We start from the raw sequence: 21,808 nt of genomic DNA on the forward strand, positions 1-21,808 counted from the left end.
AATCTACACAGCATCCACTATAATTTACCTAACCACACAATAGACAACATCAGATACATCCTCAGACCATCCAATTTTATTGCACAACACCATAGACGAAAATATGAAAAAACATTCTAAAACTCAACACGCACACTTCAGGCCTTAACAAACACCATGACCACAATTTTTATGACTACAAAGGTTTTCCATAAACATTTTCCTTAGGACTAAAATGCACGGTGAGATTGAGTAAAATTTAACTCGTTTACTTCTTCTGAAACATTCACATTTCCCCTAATTTTTTCTTTCTTTACACTCTCATACACATTGGTCTATGCATGTGTATGTGTGTGCGTATTATGTACGCATATATGCATGTATTTATGCGAGTGTATGTGTATCTGAAAGTGTATATACACGTCAGTATATGTGTATATAGGTATATGGATGTGTGTATATGTATATATATATATATATATATATATATATATATATGTATATGTGGATATATGTGTATGTGTGTTTATGTATGTGTGTGTTTTTTTGAAAGCACATTTTCTTTAAGTGTTAATTTTCTTCATATTACCGTATATGTATATATACATATGTGTGTGTGTATGTATTTCTCGCACTCCTATATTTCTTTTCCCGGCCCTCTCTTCCCCTCTCCCTCTCTCTCCCTACAATCGCTTATGTAAACTTGTATATATATGCATAGCTCTCTTCACATGTAAATATATGCGCAAACATTTATGTGTGTGCATGTGTATTTGTTAATATATGTATATGTGTATATACATACTTTATGTGTCTATATATGCATATATATGTATATATTTGTACATGTAATTATTTGTTTGTATATGTATGGGTATGTGCATATTAATATATACATTAATAAAAAGTAGCGTTTCCTTTCTGTCTTTAAACGGTTCAATTTGGAAACAGCGATTTCGTTCTTTTTCGAACGAGAAATGAGCATCATAGCGTTTCTCCTCATAACGTCTCATGCCCTTTGAATTCTTATTCTCTCGTGGAATAAATAATATCGTTAGAATTCAAAAGATTGGACAGTTAAAAGGCGTTTCTTCATTTTTATTTACTGTTTAATTTTTAGATTTTCGGAAGTGAGAGTTTTTGGTAGCAATGAAGTAAAAGGATCGAATGCATATTTTGAATCTTCCATGGCACAAGGTAACAATCCGAAATAGGCATAATTTCTTGGTTTCTCCTTTGGTTACATGATAAATTCGGTTAATCTTTTACTTTCTCTTGTGCTGATCTATAAATATGATGCATAAGCAATTTCTTTTCTTTTATTTAGTTATTTCATTTCATTTTGATTTAGCTGTCTCCAGAAACTCTGTTTTTATTCACAAATTTAATTTACATTTCGAGTGGATTATAAAGCACATATATTTAAAAATATTAAATAAATATTAAAAAAATATGTTTATTAAAAAACATATTCTCCTAAATTATATAATAAAATTGCTCAGATGTCTAAAAATGAGGGTGGAGAGTTATATGTTTTTTTTAGTTTTGATTTATATATATATATATATATATGTGTGTGTGTGTGCGTGTGTGTTAGTGCGCACGCGCGTGCGTGTGTGTGAATGTGTGTGAGTGTGCACGTGCGTGCGCGTGTGTGTGTGATTATATATATTTTCAGTTGAGATTTCATTACTATATCAATATTATAACCGATAGGAAATTGTCTCTATACAACTAAAGACGTAATCTGCTTGAATAAAAATATAATATTTGAGCGAATGGACAATTCTGGGTGGCTCTCTGCAGTATATACGTATACGAAATTGAGTGGAAGCAAATAGATATATAGATAGTATAGATAGTATGTACCGGTGGAATTGGTCTTCTTTACATCAAATGAAATTATTTTATTTAAAATTGTATTTTGTATTTATGAAGTTACATTTTTTTTTATTTAACTGTTTTTAATCTTAGCTTTTCTGATGTGTATTTGAACTGCTTTGGGTTGAAATATGTTTTTTTCTATTTTAAACAATGTTTTTTTATTTTAAATAGAATGTGTTCATTATTGAACAAGAATTTTACAAATGTATTTGATGCAAAAAAAAATTAAATCGTTGAAATTCATTCTTGCTGTTACTGTGTCATTTCATTGCAGGTGGCCAGTCGTCGTGTCTTCCAGTTTCTGGGCATCATTTATATCGTGTTTGGAATGCTTGGGAAACTCAGTGCCTTTTTTGTTACTATACCATTTCCAGTCCTGGGTGGAATTCAGCTCATTTACTTCGGCTCTTTCATCGGAATAGTTCTATCGAACTTCCAAAAAATCGGCAACACTCACCGGAACTTTACCATCATTGGCGTTTCAACATTACTCGGCATGACGATTCCGATATGGTTTCATGACAATCCTGATATAAAACTAATAGGTGAGATCTATGAACATTTACACACGTGATTATTTTATTACTAACTGAGACCCAAGTTCGCCCGATTACAAGGGTGAAGAGAATGTTAGGTAGGAATGATGGTAGTCATTTGTAAGAATTTAATTATTTAATAGGAACACTCCACAAGTATTTATTTACACTAAACTTGAAAACGTTGATGTTCAATTCAGCTACATTGTGTCATAGAAAAATATATATATATATATATATATATATATATATATATATATATATATATATATATATATATATATATATATATATATATATATATATATACCTCCCTCCGGCTGCTGGTTACATAAGATTATTTGGAATGAAATTTTCGAGTTTATATTACTTTTTTCGTTTATTATAAAACCCAACGGCTCATAAGCAAAATATGAAATAAATAAGCAGATGGGGGATGAGGGACTAAAAGCAATGAGTGAAATAAGGATATAGAGTAACATGAAATACATTTACGGTGAAATTAATACATAAAAAGTTCAAGTAGAGAAATAATTGGAAGAAGTAATATTGAATATTTTATATAATATCTCATACTGAACTTACTGAGGTGTTTTCCTAAATATTTATCCAATCAAATTACGGGAGTATGAAATAGTGCTCAATAACAAGTCATCATCACCATGCAGTTTATCAGTCTTGACGACAACTAGTCGAGGCCTCGGTGCTTTAACCTTCGGTGTCGGCATAGTGTGAAACAGGCAGCACATATGTGGATGCCAGGGTTCTGTCGTCGATAGTGTCCCAGGTCGAAGGTTTTTCTAATCGTTGCATTTCCTGTATGGCATAATCAGGTTGACACACACCAGTTCTTGTCAGATCACGAAGTTAAGCAACGTTGATCCTGGCTAGTACCAGATGGGTGACCATTTCGTAATTCTAGGCGCTGAATCTGCTTTACGCTTATCTAGGCATTGTTTCCAGTCGTTCTGAATCTCAACTTGCCACTGGTATTCAACAATATCGACTCAGGAAAGGTGTGGTTGTAGATTGCACAACTCTTGCCATTAGAATTTCACACGTACTATCCCTTAACGTGCATATCCTAAGTCTGTCAAGACTGAAGGAAGCGTTATTTCTCCCTTTTCTTTTTGGCGACTCTTCCGTCAGCTACTCTTTTCTTTGGCTTGTTCTTCTCAACACTCGACATTGGTGTTCATCGCTTTGGTGCCACTTTCTTACATCTTTTGTAGCGAATATTCTGACCTCCTACATTGCGGGTTACATCTTCCAGTTCCCCATTGAGATTCGGTTGTCTTTTATTATAGCAATGTGCACTGTCTATCGTAGTTGCATAGTAGCAAGGGTAACTTTCATGATGTTTAGGCTTGCTCTCCTGAGAACTTCTACGTTTTTCACTACGTAGACCCTCCATTCGATATTCATGATGCTTCTTAGCTGTCTCTGCTAGACGGCTTCCAGTCTCCTCATCTGTTCTCTATACAGAATGTAGGGCTCTGCTGAGTGCAGCACGGCTAGCAGGACGGCGGCTTTATAGACGCTCTACTTTGTTTTTAGCCGGATATCAGTCCTTATCCAGAGCCGTTTTTCTAATTTACCAATAAAGGCACATGTTCTTTACATTTGGCAGCTTATTTTTCTTGCCAGCACGGGTGTCAATGCTTAGAGTGCTTCCAAGATATTTGAAGTTTTCAAGAACTTTTAGCATCTCATCGTTTATATTGATTGTTATTATAGGCGTTTGTGGGGTCGTTGTTATCTGGTGAGGGCTGATACACCACTTCTGTTTTCCTATAATAATGTGCGGGCCGATCTTCCTGGCCGTTTGAGAGAAAATATCAACTATAAATAACAAGTATAGTTTTATTGTTTGTGGAAATTTCTTTGTTTATAGCACACGTGATTAAGTATTGATTTACTTCGTAATCCAGCGTCATCATACTTAAAGGCTATGTTAGTTTTTAAAGGCGTACGTACAAAGTTTTTTTTTTCAAACTCATTATATAATATGGGATTGTGGAAAAAAAGAAACGAAATTCTACGCTATTTTGGAAGTGGTCCATTAATTTTTCATGACGAAAACTATGTACATTCAGATTTGAAATCAGTTAAAACAAGAGTTAGAAGTAGAAGACAATGAATTTGGAAATCAAGCACAGCTGAAATATCCATACTTATATGTAAATAATGAAATATCCATACTTATATGTAGTAAATAATATTGGTATAAATAAAGCAAATTATACTATGTTGCATATTGGGGTTATAGGAAAAGAGAGTCTTAGAGAGATATGCTTAGAAAGAGAGTTTTGTTAAAAGAGAGCGATGCTTATCTTAGAGAGAGTGTTTAAGAGGAATGTTGAAAGACTCAGAGAGAGAGAGAGATTGTTCATGTTATGATTCTTATATATTAAATGTTCATTCCTTAGATGCGTAGAAGAAGAAAGCTCTTAGAATGATGAGATAGTGTTCACTGTTCAGACATTGTGTAGACATGAGATGTTTATGTCACGACATTTTATAACACAGCATGCTTTCTACCGATCCACATGGACAATTGCCAACCCCTCAAAAAACAAATCTTAACTTAGTTTGCGGCCACGGTCGTAGGTGTTGTTTCAAGTTACATGGCACCTCAGATTTTCGAAGTTGGCTTGAAAATCAACATCAAATTGTACTTGGATGTGCTGAAGAGTGCGATAGCAATCTGGTGCAATCAGGTAGCTGCTGGCAGACCCTGGGTGCCCAGAAGTCCAAAGAGACGTACACTTTGTTTCGGGAGGATTGCTACGTCTTTGTATCCTTCTCTCATTATCCCCCTTCCCCCACGCTTAAACCGCTGAGCTGCTAAGTTCTTCATACGTCCAGAACATAAGCAACGTGGCCTCCCACAAAGCTGAAGCAGACCTGATCCCCAAATATTCGCAGAGCGTCTACCGGCGCTTTTGAAAAAGCGACGCTCCCATTTTCAGACCTGTATCGAGGCGGTGATTGAGGCTAAAGGCGTCTACACTGAATAAATTCCAACTCTACTACATGATCAATACCCTATATTGTTTCATCAATAAAAGTTTTAAAATAAAGTTATAGTGTCGTTTTCTTTAGGGCAACATTATCGTTCCACTCTTTACTACAGCCGAAAAGAAAGAGATACGGCGTGATAACACAGTTTTTGTCAGACTGATTGTCGATAGAAACACTCAACTGGTGCGCTAGGCGTGCGGCAGAAAGCGACATTTTTTGGGAGAGATTATTACAGACGAAGTGAAAAATAAACACTAAATGTGTCAAGAGAGAAAGACAGCTGGAGTCGGCTACATAACAGTATTGAACACGAAGAAAATGCATTATAGTGGGTTTTTTTGTTTTTCTTTTTGACGTGTTCCCTTATTTACTCATATATATATATATATATATATATATATATATATATATATATATATATGTTTGTATGTATGTGTAGATTGAGTGGCTTGTGGTGATTCCCTATCTATAAATCCAATGACACTTATAAAAATGTTCCTAATAACTAGACTTTTATTATTGTCTAGTCTCCTAAATGTATACAAATATCGTTGGCTACATATGTGCATACATGTATCAGCTGGAATTTTCTTCGAAAGCATAATAATAGAATAAATGAAGAATATAATACAACACACACACACATATATATATAAATATAAACATATATATGCATATATATATATATATATATATATATATATATATATACAAATTTGTATTGGTTGTAAAACAAACAATACAATTTAATAAATCTATTTCCTTAACCCATAAGTTTTCGATGCTTATCCACCTTCTCAGAAGAAAAACATTAGCAAATATATTTATTGGTTTGCACCGTATTTTCTAAAAGCAATAAACATAGATGATTAAAGTTATTACAGTTTTGTAGAAACTATTCTAGATGCATAAATAAAAGGAACTGGGCAGTAAGGCAGAATAAGGATATTGTAATTTAAATCCAAAATGAATGCTAAATATTTGGTAAGAATCACATGCAGTCATATTTTCTTCGTTTCATCGCTGGTTGAATGGGAAATCCGGCAAATATATGTTTCTACATATATTCGGTAAATATATTTTTATATACGACCTATGGTTTACGGAAACTGATTTATTTAATTGTATTTTTGTTTTGAAACAATACAAACAAGTTCTATATTTGAAGATTAACCTTTTCGAATCATAAAATTTAAATATCTACATTTTTATTCATTTGTCTATCTTGTATTACGAGCAATTTTATTTAGCTGGTGTTGTCTTATACAAAATATTACATCTAATAATATTTTGTAAGAATAAAAGTCATCGGATTTACATACCAGTAGATATATTCCATTTCATTATTTGAAGTATATATATATATATATATATATATATATATATATATATATGTGTATGTATGTATATATATGTATGTATGCATATGTATATATATGTATGTATGCATATATATATATATATATATATGTATGCATATATATATAGTAAGTTATAAAATATATATGGCGATTAAGCTACACTGAATATTCCGCGTTTCATCCACTCTAGGACTCTTCAGGCTGAAGTGTCCTAGACTGGATGAAACGCGGAATATTCAGTGTAGCTTAATCGCCATATATATTTTATAACTTACTATATATATATATATATATATATATATATATATATATATATATATATATATATATATATATTCCGCGTTTAATCCACTCTAGGACTCTTCGGGCTGAAAAGTCCTAGAGTGGATGAAACGCGGAATATTCATTGTAGCTAAATCGCCATATATATTTTATAACTTACTAACCAGCTCTACCTACGTATTGAGCACTTTTGAAGTAAATACTTAAAGTTCACGCATAAATTTATACTTTTTTATGTAAGTAAATGAAGTAGTTATATATATATATATATATATATATATATATATATATATATATATATATATATATATATATATATTCACGGCATCAATTGGTTAGAATCAATGGAAGTTGTAAAATATTTTCCCTCTATTCGATTCATACTCCGCCTGCAACCACTTAACACCGTTGGGAATACGTCCACAGGGGAATATATACTAGGAACACCGGTTTGAGTTCTTAGTAGCTTAAAAATATGGATTGGCATTTTTTTCCGTCGCGTGAAACGCGCCTTTACATTCCTGTTATTCTGTGGGTTACCTGTGCCATTTTATAAATGTCTTCTTCTTTTTCTCATTCTTTTTCCTCCCTTTATATTTTTTCTCTTTTTGCAGGGGGTTACGATTCAAAGGATTACGTAAATGAAACGACTAACATTCGAGTCCAGTTTTTACAAGAAATTTAACAGTCAACCGCTAACGTTCTTCAAATCTTGCAGCGATTAGTCGCTTTAATATTTTATTTACTCTCTTTATACTTTTATTATGTTTGCACTGGTGTCATACGTAATACAATGAGGAAGAGCTGACTTCCTATTTTCGGATTAGTTCCTTATTCATTATTTATTTCTATACATTGCATTTCTGAGCGTTTCATTAGCACAATTACTACTACGCTATCGCTATTAGAATCAGACGACATTCAAATTGGTAAACAGCGACAACAAAGAAGCAATACAAAAATATCAACCAAAAGAAAGCAAAAGAAACCAACATTAAAAAAAATAAAAAACACGGTCAGTTTTCTCGTTTTATTTATTCATTTTTTTTTCTTTTTCATTGAAACAAAGAAAAATAAATAAATAAAATCTAATAAACATATTTTCTTTATACACGGTCAGTTTTACTTTTTTGAATTTTGTTTTTCCATTAAAAAAAACAAAAAATTAGATATAAATAAACATATTAGCATTTTATGCGGTAACTCTTGGAGTTTTTCCTTTCTCCCCCGTTTTTTCTTTTGGTATTCTTTCACGTTTTTTTTTGTTTGTTTTGTTTTTATTCCTTTCAATTTTACGCGTCATATATTAGCTAAATTAGGGTGGGGGAATCTATAAGCATAAAATCTAAAATGTGCGTGTGAGAGGGGTTCCTTCACCCTAAAATCGGCCTCCTCCTGCTACTACGACAATGACGTTATGTTTGAACTAGAAAACGTTGACGTACGTTTCAACCACCTGCAAGTGTTTTTAAAGGGTTAATTTTATCCGTTCCAATTTTTGTCTCTTTGGCGCAGAGTTAATGTGTCAACCGTTTTTCCGCCTTAGCCTCGATGCTTCGGGATCGAGCCTGTCTTCCTACCTAAACCTTTTTTTCCTCTTTTACACCTTTTTCCCCATTTTTATTTTTCATTTGTTCGCGGCTTTGCTTTGTTTTGGTTTTTCCAAATTTTTATAACATCGTGTTTTTTTATAATATTAAAACAGGGTTCCCCCTCCTACATACACACCTCCAAACACCCGGGCAAATAAATAATTAATTTGTATTTTCTTAAACAGTATTTTCCGTATGATTACAACGTTGGCGTTATACATATTATAGCGAGCAATCTACATAGAAATATCGATATATATATATATATATATATATATATATATATATATATATATATATATATATATATATATATAATCCCTGCAAGTAGTATATCAGGTGAAATTTGCTGATTACAATTTGCTTGATTACAATTTTTGTAAACAGATAGTATATATGTGTGTGCATGTATATATATGTGTGTGTAAGAGTGTGTGTATAATATGTATATTAACTACTAACAGATCAAAGCAATTTATTTCGATGGTGAGCATAAACTGAACATATAAGAAAATAATGTAGGTATTTTATTTTTTCAGATGATCAGAAATACAATGGGGCGATTATTGCTGTTTTCCGAAATCCGAATTTCATGGGCGGTTTTATGGCCTTTCTACTTGACAACTTCTGGCCAGGTAATCAACGCGATTCTGATCTTCATATGCTATTATAATTGTTCAGCTCACTATACAATATCTTGTAATTATCTTTGTATTATGTAATATTTTATAGCGAATATTACTACGTTGGTAAATATTTAAAGCCTTTAATCTAACCTGCAAGTAATATATATATATATATATATATATATATGTGTGTGTGTGTGTGTGTGTGTGTGTGTATGTTTGTATATATGCATATATATATATATACATATGTATATATATGCATATGTATGCACATATATAAGCATACAGATGTGCATAAATACACACACACACACACATATATATATGTGTATATATATATGTATATATATATATATATATATATATATATATATATATATATATATATATATATATATATATATATATATATATATACACAAATCTGGCAGGAAAGTTTACTAGACAAAAGCAAATGTAAACTCCATTCTAATACAAAAATTAATATTCATAACTGGCAGTACCCATCACCGGCGTTGTTGTCGTTGTTGTTGTTGCTGCTGCTCCTCAACCTCCAACGCTCTCGTGTTACGAACAGCTTTAACCTCTCCTGGTATGAACGGCTTTTGGAATGCCAAGAACCGGTGGACACAAGTTGTTTAGTTAGGGTATCGAGAAGCACCAGTCGTAAAAATAAAAATGTAAAAGTAGCAGCAGGAGAAACAAGAAAAAAAAATATGGGCAGTCCTTTTCTTAGGTACGAACCTGAAACCCGTAGGTTATACCACGGGCCCGCTACCCACTGGGCCACGATAACAGCTTGGACTTAGCGTCTTTTTTTCTATTGAAAGCAAATAATGACGCATTAATGAAATGAGATCAATCGGTTACCTTGTTTTAATCTTTCTCTCCCTCCCCCACCCTCATTTACTATCTCTCCGTTTTGGTACAGTTTTCGATTGTAAACAAAGCAGATATAAATGTCGCTCTCTCTTTCTTGATCAGACTCTATGTGTCTATCTATTTTTAAACACATTAAGAGAGAGCGAGAGATAGAAAATAGGAGATGAATGGTGAGGATAATAAGTGAGGTGCAAATAACTTCGTGGAGGCTCAGTAATCGCTTATTTAATGTAAAATGCTGGCTTCCTGTGTCGGTAGTCGTCATATGGTATTTGTTTGCGTGTTGTTTTAGTCTATAGAATTGTATTCTGGAATAACGTATCGATCTTATTTAAATCACACAGAACAGAATTAATCTAATAAGGGAGAATGTATTATTTTTTTAATTGATGGACAAGAATTTAACGAGTTGGCTATTAGTTAATAAATCTGTTCAGAAGAATGTAATCACCATATCCTTACAATGCGTATAAATTCCTGAGGTGTTTCCGGGATCCGTAGGAAGTCTTCAGCAATAATGGGGAAAATAGGGACTAATTCCTATGTAGGTTAATGCGAGAATGCTGATGAAGCTCCTCGGATGAAATCTAGGCGTCCATTTTAAAACCAAGATTTTTAAGAAAACTCGTTATAAAGTTATATAAGATACTGACTAATAGGCTAAATACAGGAAATTTGTATGTGGCATCTATTGTTTTTACCCTACATTATTTAGATCCAGATGGGAAAATTTGGGACGTTTTTATTATTATATATATATATATATATATATATATATATATGTGTGTGTGTGTGTGTGTGTGTGTGTGTGTGTGTCTATATATATATAAATGTATATATTTATATATATATATATATATATATATATATATATATATATATATATATATATATATGTATATGTATCAGGTTAGAATCGCCCAACATGTCCCCCGTTTCATCAGGGATCATCAAGCTACTACCAGAAAATCCCAACTGATAGAATCGTCCATCGGCCAACATTTGGTCGATAAAAAGGAATGCGGTCTTGTTTTCTCTCCGGAGTGTTTTTCTGTTTTGCACCGAGGACGCACAAAGTTCCATCTGTCTGTCCTCGAAGCACTTACCATCATTGCTAACCCCCCTACTTTGTGCAAGCAGAGAAACCTCCGGCTTCAGTTAGAATTATTTGGGTAGTCAGGTTTTTTTTTTTTTTTTTTTTTTTTTTTTTTTTTTTTTCTTAACCTCTCCGCTCGTATTCATATCACTACCAAATATTCTAAAAAAATAATAATTTTCAGACTTATGACCCTTGAAAATGTTTGTCTGAACGAAAAGCGCTTTGGGTATATTTTAACGATCTTTTTTAATCGACTTATTTATTTTATTTAATTGTACATATAACTTGCCCCATTATATATATATTTTTTTTTTCTTTTCCTCACCCCGGTTTCCATTTTTAGTTGATTGAATTTACGATATGGTTCACTTTTTTATAATTATTCTAAAATTTTGCCAATCGAATAAAGTTATATCCCATTTATTGAACCATTATGGCAAAAACTTCATTCATTCGTTAAATAATATAATTCACCTGAGAAACAAGATCACCTCCATCAAATGTAAAATTAAGTTCCTTCGTGGATGTCTATCTAATCATGTTGCACCGGGCTATATCTGCAGACGCATTTCCAAGATTAAATGTAGGAATTCTTGGAACCTTACGGTGGCCTTTTTAAAAGACGAAATAACATTTTATTCTGATGTGCTTCTTAGTTTACAGAGTAAACATTACTCGGTTTGGACTCTCGCTTGGAAAACGTTGTCTCCATTTGATAAACTTCGATTTTCTAAGTTACTTTCAGCCAAGGATGTTAAGTGTCGTCATACAAATAATCAAAAATTTACTAATTTCTTAAACCTTTTGATTAAAAATAAATTTGGCGAACCTTCATTCTCGGATCAGCATATATTTAATTTCTCTAAATTTAAATTGTCAGAAGTCGATACGTTTGTGTTGTCTAGGGGACTTGAATTTTGTGTCCCTCCTCGCCAGATTGACGTAACTCAAACTCTTAGTGAATTTGAGATTTTATTTTCACAAATAAAAAAATAATGGTTCGGGTGACAACTTAAATATTGTTAAATCTCGCTTGACTGAATTAGCCAATAAATTCAGTCAATGCAATATTTCTTCTCGCCATTTTATTTGGCAAAGTAATCATTTCATTGCGGCTAAGCAATTAAAATGCAATAATGAGATTTACATTTCTCGCCCAGATAAAGGCAACGGTGTAGTTATCCTTGACCGTCAAGACTACATTGCAAAAATGCTTTCTATTCTTAACAATGATAGCAAATTTATCTGTTTAGGTTCCCTGGACTCTGATGACACTCCTTCAATTGAAACCAAGCTTCAAAATAAACTACTTCGATGGCATAAACTTAAATATTTATCTAAGGAAGTTTATAATAATATCCGACCGGTGGGCTCTCAACGCCCCAGGATTTACGGATTGCCTAAGGTACACAAAATTGATACTCCATTGAGACCAATTTTGTCGATGGTAGGTTCGGCCCAACACAATCTGGCTAAATGGCTGGTTTTAATTCTTGAACCAGTCTGTTCTTTTTATTCAACACATTGCACACCTGATTCTTTTCATTTCGCATCGACTATCAAGGAGCTTCCTCTTACCACTAACAACTGTTATTTGGTCTCCTTTGATATTAGCAATTTGTTTACCAATGTTCCTCTTGACGAGGTCATTGATATATGTGCTGATTTTCTTTATAGAGGCCCTGGCCCCCTCCCCTCTTTTCCTGAGGCGGTGTTCGTTGAACTTTTGGAACTTGCTACTAAGTCAGTTTCCTTTAGTTTCAACGATGTGATATATCGCCAGTTCGACGGTATATCGATGGGATCACCCCTTGGCCCAACTTTGGCCAATATTTTTGTGGGTTTTTTAGAACAGACGTTGTTTGACAAGTGCCCTAGACCAGCATTTTACATGCGTTATGTTGACGACACCTTTTCTTGTTTCGCAACGCATGATGAAGCTATGTCCTTTTTCCACTTATTAAATAATTTACACCCTTCTCTCAAATTTACGATGGAGGTGGAAAAAGATAACTCCCTTCCTTTCCTTGATGTGTTAGTTTCTAAACGTGGGCTTTCCTTTATGACATCTATTTATAGAAAACCCACTTTTACTGGTCTTTATCTTAGTTGGGATTCTTTTGCACCCACAACCAGGAAACTAAATCTTATTAGAAACTTAACCCATCGGGCACTTGCTATTTGTTCCCCACCTTTTATTGATGTGGAAATTGATAACATTAAAAGGATTTTTATTACTAATGGATATCCACCTCCATTAGTTAACTTAGTTATTAATAAAAAAATTAAATCCTTTTCTGAGCTACCAAAATACGGTCCATGTAGATTTCCGGTATACCTTAGGTTACCCTGGATTGGACTTGAAGGCCAACTTATTTGCGATAAGATTTCCTCTCTGGTGTCTTCTAATTTTGGTGCTCTATCGCTCCGTATTGCCTTTTCCACAAAAACCGCCTTTCCCTCATTTCGTAAGGATGTCTTGCCTATCTCCCAAACTAGTAATATTATTTATAAATTTCAATGTCGGTGTGGTGCCGTCTATATAGGCAAGACGACCCAGCGTCTTCAGGTTAGAATCGCCCAACATGTCCCCCGTTTCATCAGGGATCATCAAGCTACTACCAGAAAATCCCAACTGATAGAATCGTCCATCGGCCAACATTTGGTCGATAAAAAGGAATGCGGTCTTGTTTTCTCTCCGGAGTGTTTTTCTGTTTTGCACCGAGGACGCACAAAGTTCCATCTGTCTGTCCTCGAAGCACTTACCATCATTGCTAACCCCCCTACTTTGTGCAAGCAGAGAAACCTCCGGCTTCAGTTAGAATTATTTGGGTAGTCAGGTTTTTTTTTTTTTTTTTTTTTTTCTTAACCTCTCCGCTCGTATTCCATATCACTACCAAATATTCTAAAAAAATAATAATTTTCAGACTTATGACCCTTGAAAATGTTTGTCTGAACGAAAAGCGCTTTGGGTATATTTTAACGATCTTTTTTAATCGACTTATTTATTTTATTTAATTGTACATATAACTTGCCCCATTATATATATATATTTTTTTTCTTTTCCTCACCCCGGTTTCCATTTTTAGTTGATTGAATTTACGATATGGTTCACTTTTTTATAATTATTCTAAAATTTTGCCAATCGAATAAAGTTATATATATATATATATTATACTAGGAACGAAATTAAAACACCCATTAAAAATAGAGCGTGACAACAAATCATAAACAAAACCGTAAATTAAATTAAAGTTTACATGTAAAATTTAATTTTCAACAAAGATTATAAATCTTTATTCCGTTGAGTTTCAAAAAAGGCAAAATTCTTCTCTTCAGGGAAAAATATGTTTGCAAATTTATACATAAACTAAAGCTTAAACATTTTCTGGTCTCATCATTGTATGAAAGTGTATTTTATAACAGTGGAAATATGATACAAAAATGTCCGTACAATGTTTATAAAAATGTATAAAATTGTAAAACAAATTAAAATGGTAATTACGTCTTTAGGTAAGGTAGAGAAACAAACGGATATTTGTTTTCTTCAAATATATATATATATATATATATATATATACATATTTGTGTAAATGTACATATGTGTATGTATATGTGTATGGTATATATATATATATATATATATATATATATATATATATATATATATATATAGAGAGAGAGAGAGAGAGGGAGAGAGTAAAAGAGAGGAAGATGTTTATACGTAATATACTGAGTTCGTGTAATTCAGTAAATTTTCATATACCAATAGATTTTAAGCCAAAAATGGTTGACTAAAAGGTTACGCTACAAAATTATCACAGGTCATTATTGAGCATTAATATACTGTGTGTGCAAAATCAAGACTTGAAGAAAAGGTGTTGATAGCAACAAAAAGTGTATTTCATTTTACGTTACAATTGTTGCAATGTCTAGTTCGACAATTTCAAGCATGATATCGTCTGAAGAAATGCTTTTTTTATTGTCAAACGATATAATGCTTGAAATCGTTGTACTAGACATTTAAACAATTGTAACGTAAGATGAAATTAACTTTTTGTTACCATCAACACCTTGTCTTGAAGTCTTGATTTTGCACACACAGTATATATATATAGATATATATATATATATATATATATACATATATATATGACAGATGTTAAAAGCATATATAATATATGTTTTATATATATATTCTGAATTTTATATGTATATTGTGAATTTCTATCATTATAAATTCATTTTTATTTGGAAGAAAAGTCTTCTAATAGGTCAAAATTTAGATATCGCTACGTAGTGTTTATCAGATTTTTGTCTAGTTTCAACTGTTAACGAATGCGCATGTGTTACACAGTCCTACTATTAAGAATAAATTGGTAGAAAACACCTTTTGGATTTCATGTTAAGCTTTTTGATTACTTTGTTTCTATTGAACATGATTAACACAGCTTAGTTATTTAGTTAGAATACGTTGGAATAATCATCTTGCAATTTGTTTTAAATTATTGCAGAGTGTATTAATAGTTTTATCAAGTAAATTGCCATTTCAAATCCACTACAAACGTCAAACGACCATTAAAATATGAATCCAGTTAATTAATAAGCATTCAAATGGAAACTAACCAAAACCAAATACTTTCTATATTTTTGATTTCTGCTTTCAATTACGCTAAAAACCTACTTCATTTAATTATTTTATTAATATCACCGCTGTATACAGTAGTATCCAAATATTCGTATTATATTGTGCTCGTCATTATGATAATTAGGAAATAGAATTCTTATAGGAAATTAATAAGATGGGTAAGTAAAGAATATGAGATTTTATTTAGAATGCACTATGATCATGTAGGCAGCCAGATAATATATATATATATATATATATATATATATATATATATATATATATATATAAATCAATATGAAAATTATATAAATGCTTATATCTTTTCTGTATTTATTTTCTGTTTTTATACATGCAGAAATACAAAAAGTATTATAACAAAAACGAAAACGTTTCTTTCAAAATCACATATTTTCGGCTGATCCTTCAGTCTTCTCCAGCGGGAATGATGGAAACACGAATACGGTTATGGCTAACAGCAGGAGATGAACGGGTATAGCAAATCAGATTAAGATCGACCTGTATACGACTTTCCCAATATTTCTAACTTGGCATGTTCAATAACTTGTGTGGCCTTTATTTAAAACCAAGTCTTTCATAAAGTGTTTTATTTGACACCCACGCACCCCACGTACACACTCGGATGTACACATGCATGCATGTACACCAGTATATTACCATACATGCTTCTACATGTACCCATACAGATATAGAATATGCAGACACATGTGTATATACGTACGTACACATACACATGGAGAATAATGAACAGACATATACAAATAACATAAGTGGAAACCATTGGAATTATAACTTATAGTCATAGGTATATGACGAGGTAAGAGAATAGTGTATTCTGATTTTTTTGTATTCCCGCCCGCTCACTCAGACGGACATTTATTTTTTGTTGTCAACCGATTACTGTAGATTCCAATATATACCATTAATTGATATATACACATCTATATCGTTTAAAGAAAAGTAACCGAAGAATATATTTCTTTATTTTCATATTTACTAGCAGTTCAGTCCGGCTTTGCTCGGGCCCTCTGTACTGTTCATAAATTTCCATCCGTGTGAATACACTTAATGTAAAATTTCAAATATTTAGACAAAAATTGTCTGATTAATTTCCTAGAGACTGCAAAGGTACATTTTTAAAAGATTTTCACCCCAATTTTGACCGTTAACATTTATTATTTTGCTCGCAAATCAAAATAAAACGTTTTATCCATTTTCACGTTACCTACATCTAAAATTTCAAGTGTTTAGACCAAAATTGGTGGAGGAATTTGGTAGAATCTGCAGAGGTAAACTCTTTCAAATTTTACATTTTGAAGCCAAATACTGATTAAAATGCTTGCCACATATCTGAATGCCCGTTATATATAAAGTCCAAATGTTTAGACACAAAATTAGATGAGAAGTTTGCCACAACGGTAAAATCTTTTGAACTTTGACCACTTGGCATCTCAAATTTTCGACCCAACCGATAAAAAGCTTGCCTTATCTCTGAATACACTTTATGTAAAATTTACAGTAATTTCGTAGAGACCGCACAGGTCCAATCATTTTTAACTTTGATCCCTATTTTTACTCTTTAAAATTATTGGTTTGGACTCTAATCAAATTAAAAAGTTTGAGGCATGCCCACTTAATCTACATCTTAAATTTCAAGTGTTTAAACCCAAAATTAGCGGAGGAGTTTGGTAGAATTTTCAAAGGTCGAATTGTTTAACTTTAAACCCTTGCTGCCAAATTTCTGGCCGAAAACCGATTAAAAAAATTGTACCCAAATCTCAATACCCCTTTTGTCAAATCCCGAGTCTGTAGACTGAAATTTGAGAGTTATTTGGTAAGCAAATGAACACACACACACACACACACACACACACATTTTCATTTTTATAGATATATAGATTTATTTAATTTTATATATAATTTTGTTCGGAGATAGTAAAATATGTGAAAACCTCTTAGTTTTTTTTTTTTGTGGGGGGCTATTAAAATATATAACGTTTCTGTGTGTGCCTTTGTGTCCATAGTCTTTCCCTCACTCCCTTCTCCTACACACGTATATGCATACATATACCCATACATACTTCATACATACATTGTACATGAATACATACATACATATTGTAGACGCGCAAACAGATATTTGCTGTTTATGTAATTGATAAATCTTACGGATGACGTCCATTTTAAATATAAATAATCCAAAATAACTAGAAGATAATAAATATCTGCATTGGCTAAAAATGCTCAGGAATCCATTTATTATTGAAATTACTAATAAATCATATATTTCTATATAATTTAGAAAGTTAGTTGTTTTTTTAATGTAAAAGTGTGTGTGATTAAACATGGTTAATTCTCTTCATTTATGTATGTATGTATGTATGTATGTACGTATGTATGTATGTATGTATGTATGGGTATGTCAGGTCATGTCATGTGCTACTGGTACCATGTAACCCAGTACTATCTGCCTCATGGTCGGGTCACCGGCGACTAAACTGGTTCCCCCACCAGACTTGTTTGGTGAGGAGGGCGGCTAGTCTCCCCGAAGGATTAAAAACAAGACCTTCCAAATGGCGAATGAACTCTTTTTCTGGGTCAACGGCCAACTAGCACCGTGTATATTTGTGTGTGTGTGTGTATGTGTATTGGGGTGGAGGGAGCTCCCGTAAGCCGTGGTGAAGGCAACCTTTCTAGGAGAACCAAATCTCTGATTTAAAAAACCATAAAGCGGAATACCATTACCCGCATTAAGCTGATCTGCAGATTAATTACGTATAATTATATTTATATGGAATTTGCCAGGTGAAGGACGAAGGACGGCATTACGAATATGCATGCGTAAACTATTGGTTCTTGTTTTAATTGTTAGCCTTACAGCAATCATGTCTTCATAGGTCAGGCATTAACGTCAAAGGAAAAAAGTAAATCGTAAGCCAAACGTATTGGTTTCGATTCTTGATGATGGCGCACGAGTTATTTTTGTTTTTTTACTTTCAAAATAATTACTATATATCGGGTCCAATAAAATATAACAAATACGAGATCCCTATTAATCAAAATTTAAGCGTATTTCACGACCCGCTAATGCCGGGAGATTTGCTAGTGTTTACATAGAAATTAGATGCCCGGAACATTTTCATTTGTATACATGAACCATATGCTTTTTCGCAGTAAAAGATAATTTCTCGAATTTGAGCTCAGTTCCAAAAAAATTGGCATGATCTTAAATTGTCGACGTCAGCAATGCATTGTCTGTATACATGGAACATGTATACAGACAATGCATGTTTAAAGAAATTTCTTTCGTATATATGAGGTATTTTTGGATTCTGTGAATTCACTCTCATCCACTTGTTTATGTAATGATTTTATTTTGTAATTAGGACGTTCCAATGTTGATAACGTAAGAGAAATGGAGCCGGGATGAACGCAGATTCTTATAAACGGCGAATGATTTATTTCCATCTCGTGTTTTGAATGAAATCTAAATTAATATGTAAATGACTAGGATTTGAAAAATGAGAACTGACTTTAACTTTTACTCACACCTGAATCGTCATTAAGGAAAAGCTCATAAAACTTTCCAATATGCATCGCCAAGATTTATGCACCTATAGCTGTTGAAACTTTTCGTCTTCGCAATATTAATTCACAGCTAACGGCTTTTTGTGCCTGCGTTTTTTTTTTGTTTACATTTTGTTTTGTTTTTTGTTTACTTATGTTCAACCCAACCAGTGTGCATTGAAATTTAGAATGTAAATGACTACTATGTAGCATCGTGTATAAAGTAGACCATAAGGAATTTAGCGCAGACATGTGATTACAATTAGACTTCTGCAGGTTAGTGAAACAGAAAACAAAGGAAGAGTTGTAAAGTGTACCAGATTGAGCGAGAAACTGTTCGAATAGATTGTTTCCAAGCATCTAGAGACGGGAAAAATGTTGGGTGATTCTGCTACGTCGGATGTGCACTACTATCATGCGATCAACAGAGCTCATTTCATTAAAGTATTTATAAAACGAACAACATTACAACGATGGGGCAGGTGTTTGATGCTGACCAATAGTGCGGGACCTATACGAACAAGGACATTCTGCAATCTAGAATCGAAAAAAGTATCTAGTTGACAGTCAACCGGGATATATTTGTAAGCTGGTTATATTGATACTGACAACTACAAAAGAGTTCACCATATGTTTGTATGAATGGCATTTTTATATATAGACCTGCAACAGTGTTTCATTGTGCATATGTTTTTTAATATCTAAATATGTGTTTGTATTGCCTGATTTGCTCTTCTTCTATTTGCTAAGTTTTCTTTATTTTATTTATTTATTTGCTTACACAGGTAGCCTTAAAGAGCGTGGATTCCTCTTTGAAGAAGATGATGACAAACAACATACTGATTTTGCAGAAAATGTTGAAGTTACAACCCACCCATCAGAAGATGTAATCTACGGAATTCCATTTTATCCCCGCTGGTTAGCAAAGTTAAAACTTGCCAAGTATATACCAGTTCTCCCGGGCTATGAATAATGATCAACGAACATTGGTTGCAAAATCAATAATCGCATAAAATATACATCATTTATTGAATATTTTAAGTCACGTGTTGCTTTCTGTGTTTTTTGTGTACATTTTCATCTTGCATATATTTTACGTTTAATAATAGATATATACCTTATCTTGGTGTTGGTTATCGATAACACTTGTCCTATAGCAGTCATATTTTACTCTGATTAGCCAAAATATCGTTTTTTTAAATAATTGTTTCTTTACTCAGGTTTTTTTGGAAAGAAAACCAGCATTTCGCTTTTTCTTTTAAACATTACTTTATTCGGCATGTTTCATTGTTCAAATAAACTCAATACAATCAGTTGCCTACGTCGCTTATAATGTAGGTGTGAAATTGATATTTATTTTCACATTAAATTATTTGTATATTATTAATAAGTAGAACAGCATGTTTTCTATAAACTATATACAATGCATACTTACATAAATATAATAAAGATTTTCGGATGCCTTGTATAATATGATATCATATATATTATATTATAAAATTTATATTATATATACATATTTATATATATATTAAATATTTAATTATCATTGTATTTAATTTAATTATTTTAGTAAAGAGTTTAATTTTTATATTATTTAATTTAATTATGATAGTAAATAATTATATATATATATATATATATATTGCTTTTTTATACATAATTCTAGAAGTGTAAGCTATGTCTAGTTTCAGAACAGTCCTGAAAGGTGACTTGTTAGCAGTAGACAAAGCAGTTTCCGATGGTTCGTTGTTCTACACGTCCTGGGAGTTGACTGTTTGCAGTAGACAGTTCTGGATTTGGAAACCACAGAGCCAAAGATTCTTCCGGTGTTGAGACGGAAAAAGCATATGCGAAATTGCTAAAGAAAGGTTTCCTATTTATGTAGCAATTCTGGTTTCTGATTGGTTGGTAGCAGAACGGGAATTAATTCGATTCGTCGGTTCCCAGCAGGCTCGTTTATAAATAGAATCTCCCAGCTATACGGGATCCTACCCCATTATAATCCAAAATATTGTAACAATAGCCACCCAATGAATAACTATATTCACAAATACAAGGACACGCACAATGGCATATATATATATATATATATATATATATTGTCTAAACATTTTCTAAAACTATCAAAAAGAACATTATGTTAGAACATTATTTTATCAGTAACTCATTTACTCTCCTGTATCGCTGAATGGGTTTACTTACGTGAAATATCAGTGGTCCTAATGGTCTTAGAGGGGTCAGCAGTTGTGTACCATGATACATTGCTTCGGGGATTTAAAAAACAAAACAGTATATTAAATCATGACTTCTTACCAGTGTTAA

The 21,808-nt window shown here is 32.5% G+C and overlaps 1 protein-coding gene across 1 annotated transcript in view; it reads left to right on the top strand.

Annotated features, from left to right (window-relative positions):
- LOC145284039 (solute carrier family 23 member 1-like) overlaps positions 1–20,524 on the top strand; it is a 40,917-nt gene extending 20,393 nt beyond the window's left edge. The window contains exons 3-5 of the mRNA XM_080133126.1: positions 2,138–2,408; positions 9,198–9,293; positions 20,269–20,524. Coding sequence (XP_079989252.1) covers positions 2,138–2,408; positions 9,198–9,293; positions 20,269–20,456 — 555 coding nt within the window. The 3' untranslated portion in view covers positions 20,457–20,524. The remainder of the gene's footprint in view (positions 1–2,137; positions 2,409–9,197; positions 9,294–20,268) is intronic.
- The last annotated feature ends 1,284 nt before the right edge of the window (positions 20,525–21,808 follow it).

Source organism: Euprymna scolopes, chromosome 8, assembly GCF_053919585.1.
Source record: "Euprymna scolopes isolate OS-2025 chromosome 8, ASM5391958v1, whole genome shotgun sequence".
Classification (NCBI taxonomy): Eukaryota; Metazoa; Mollusca; class Cephalopoda; order Sepiida; family Sepiolidae; genus Euprymna; species Euprymna scolopes.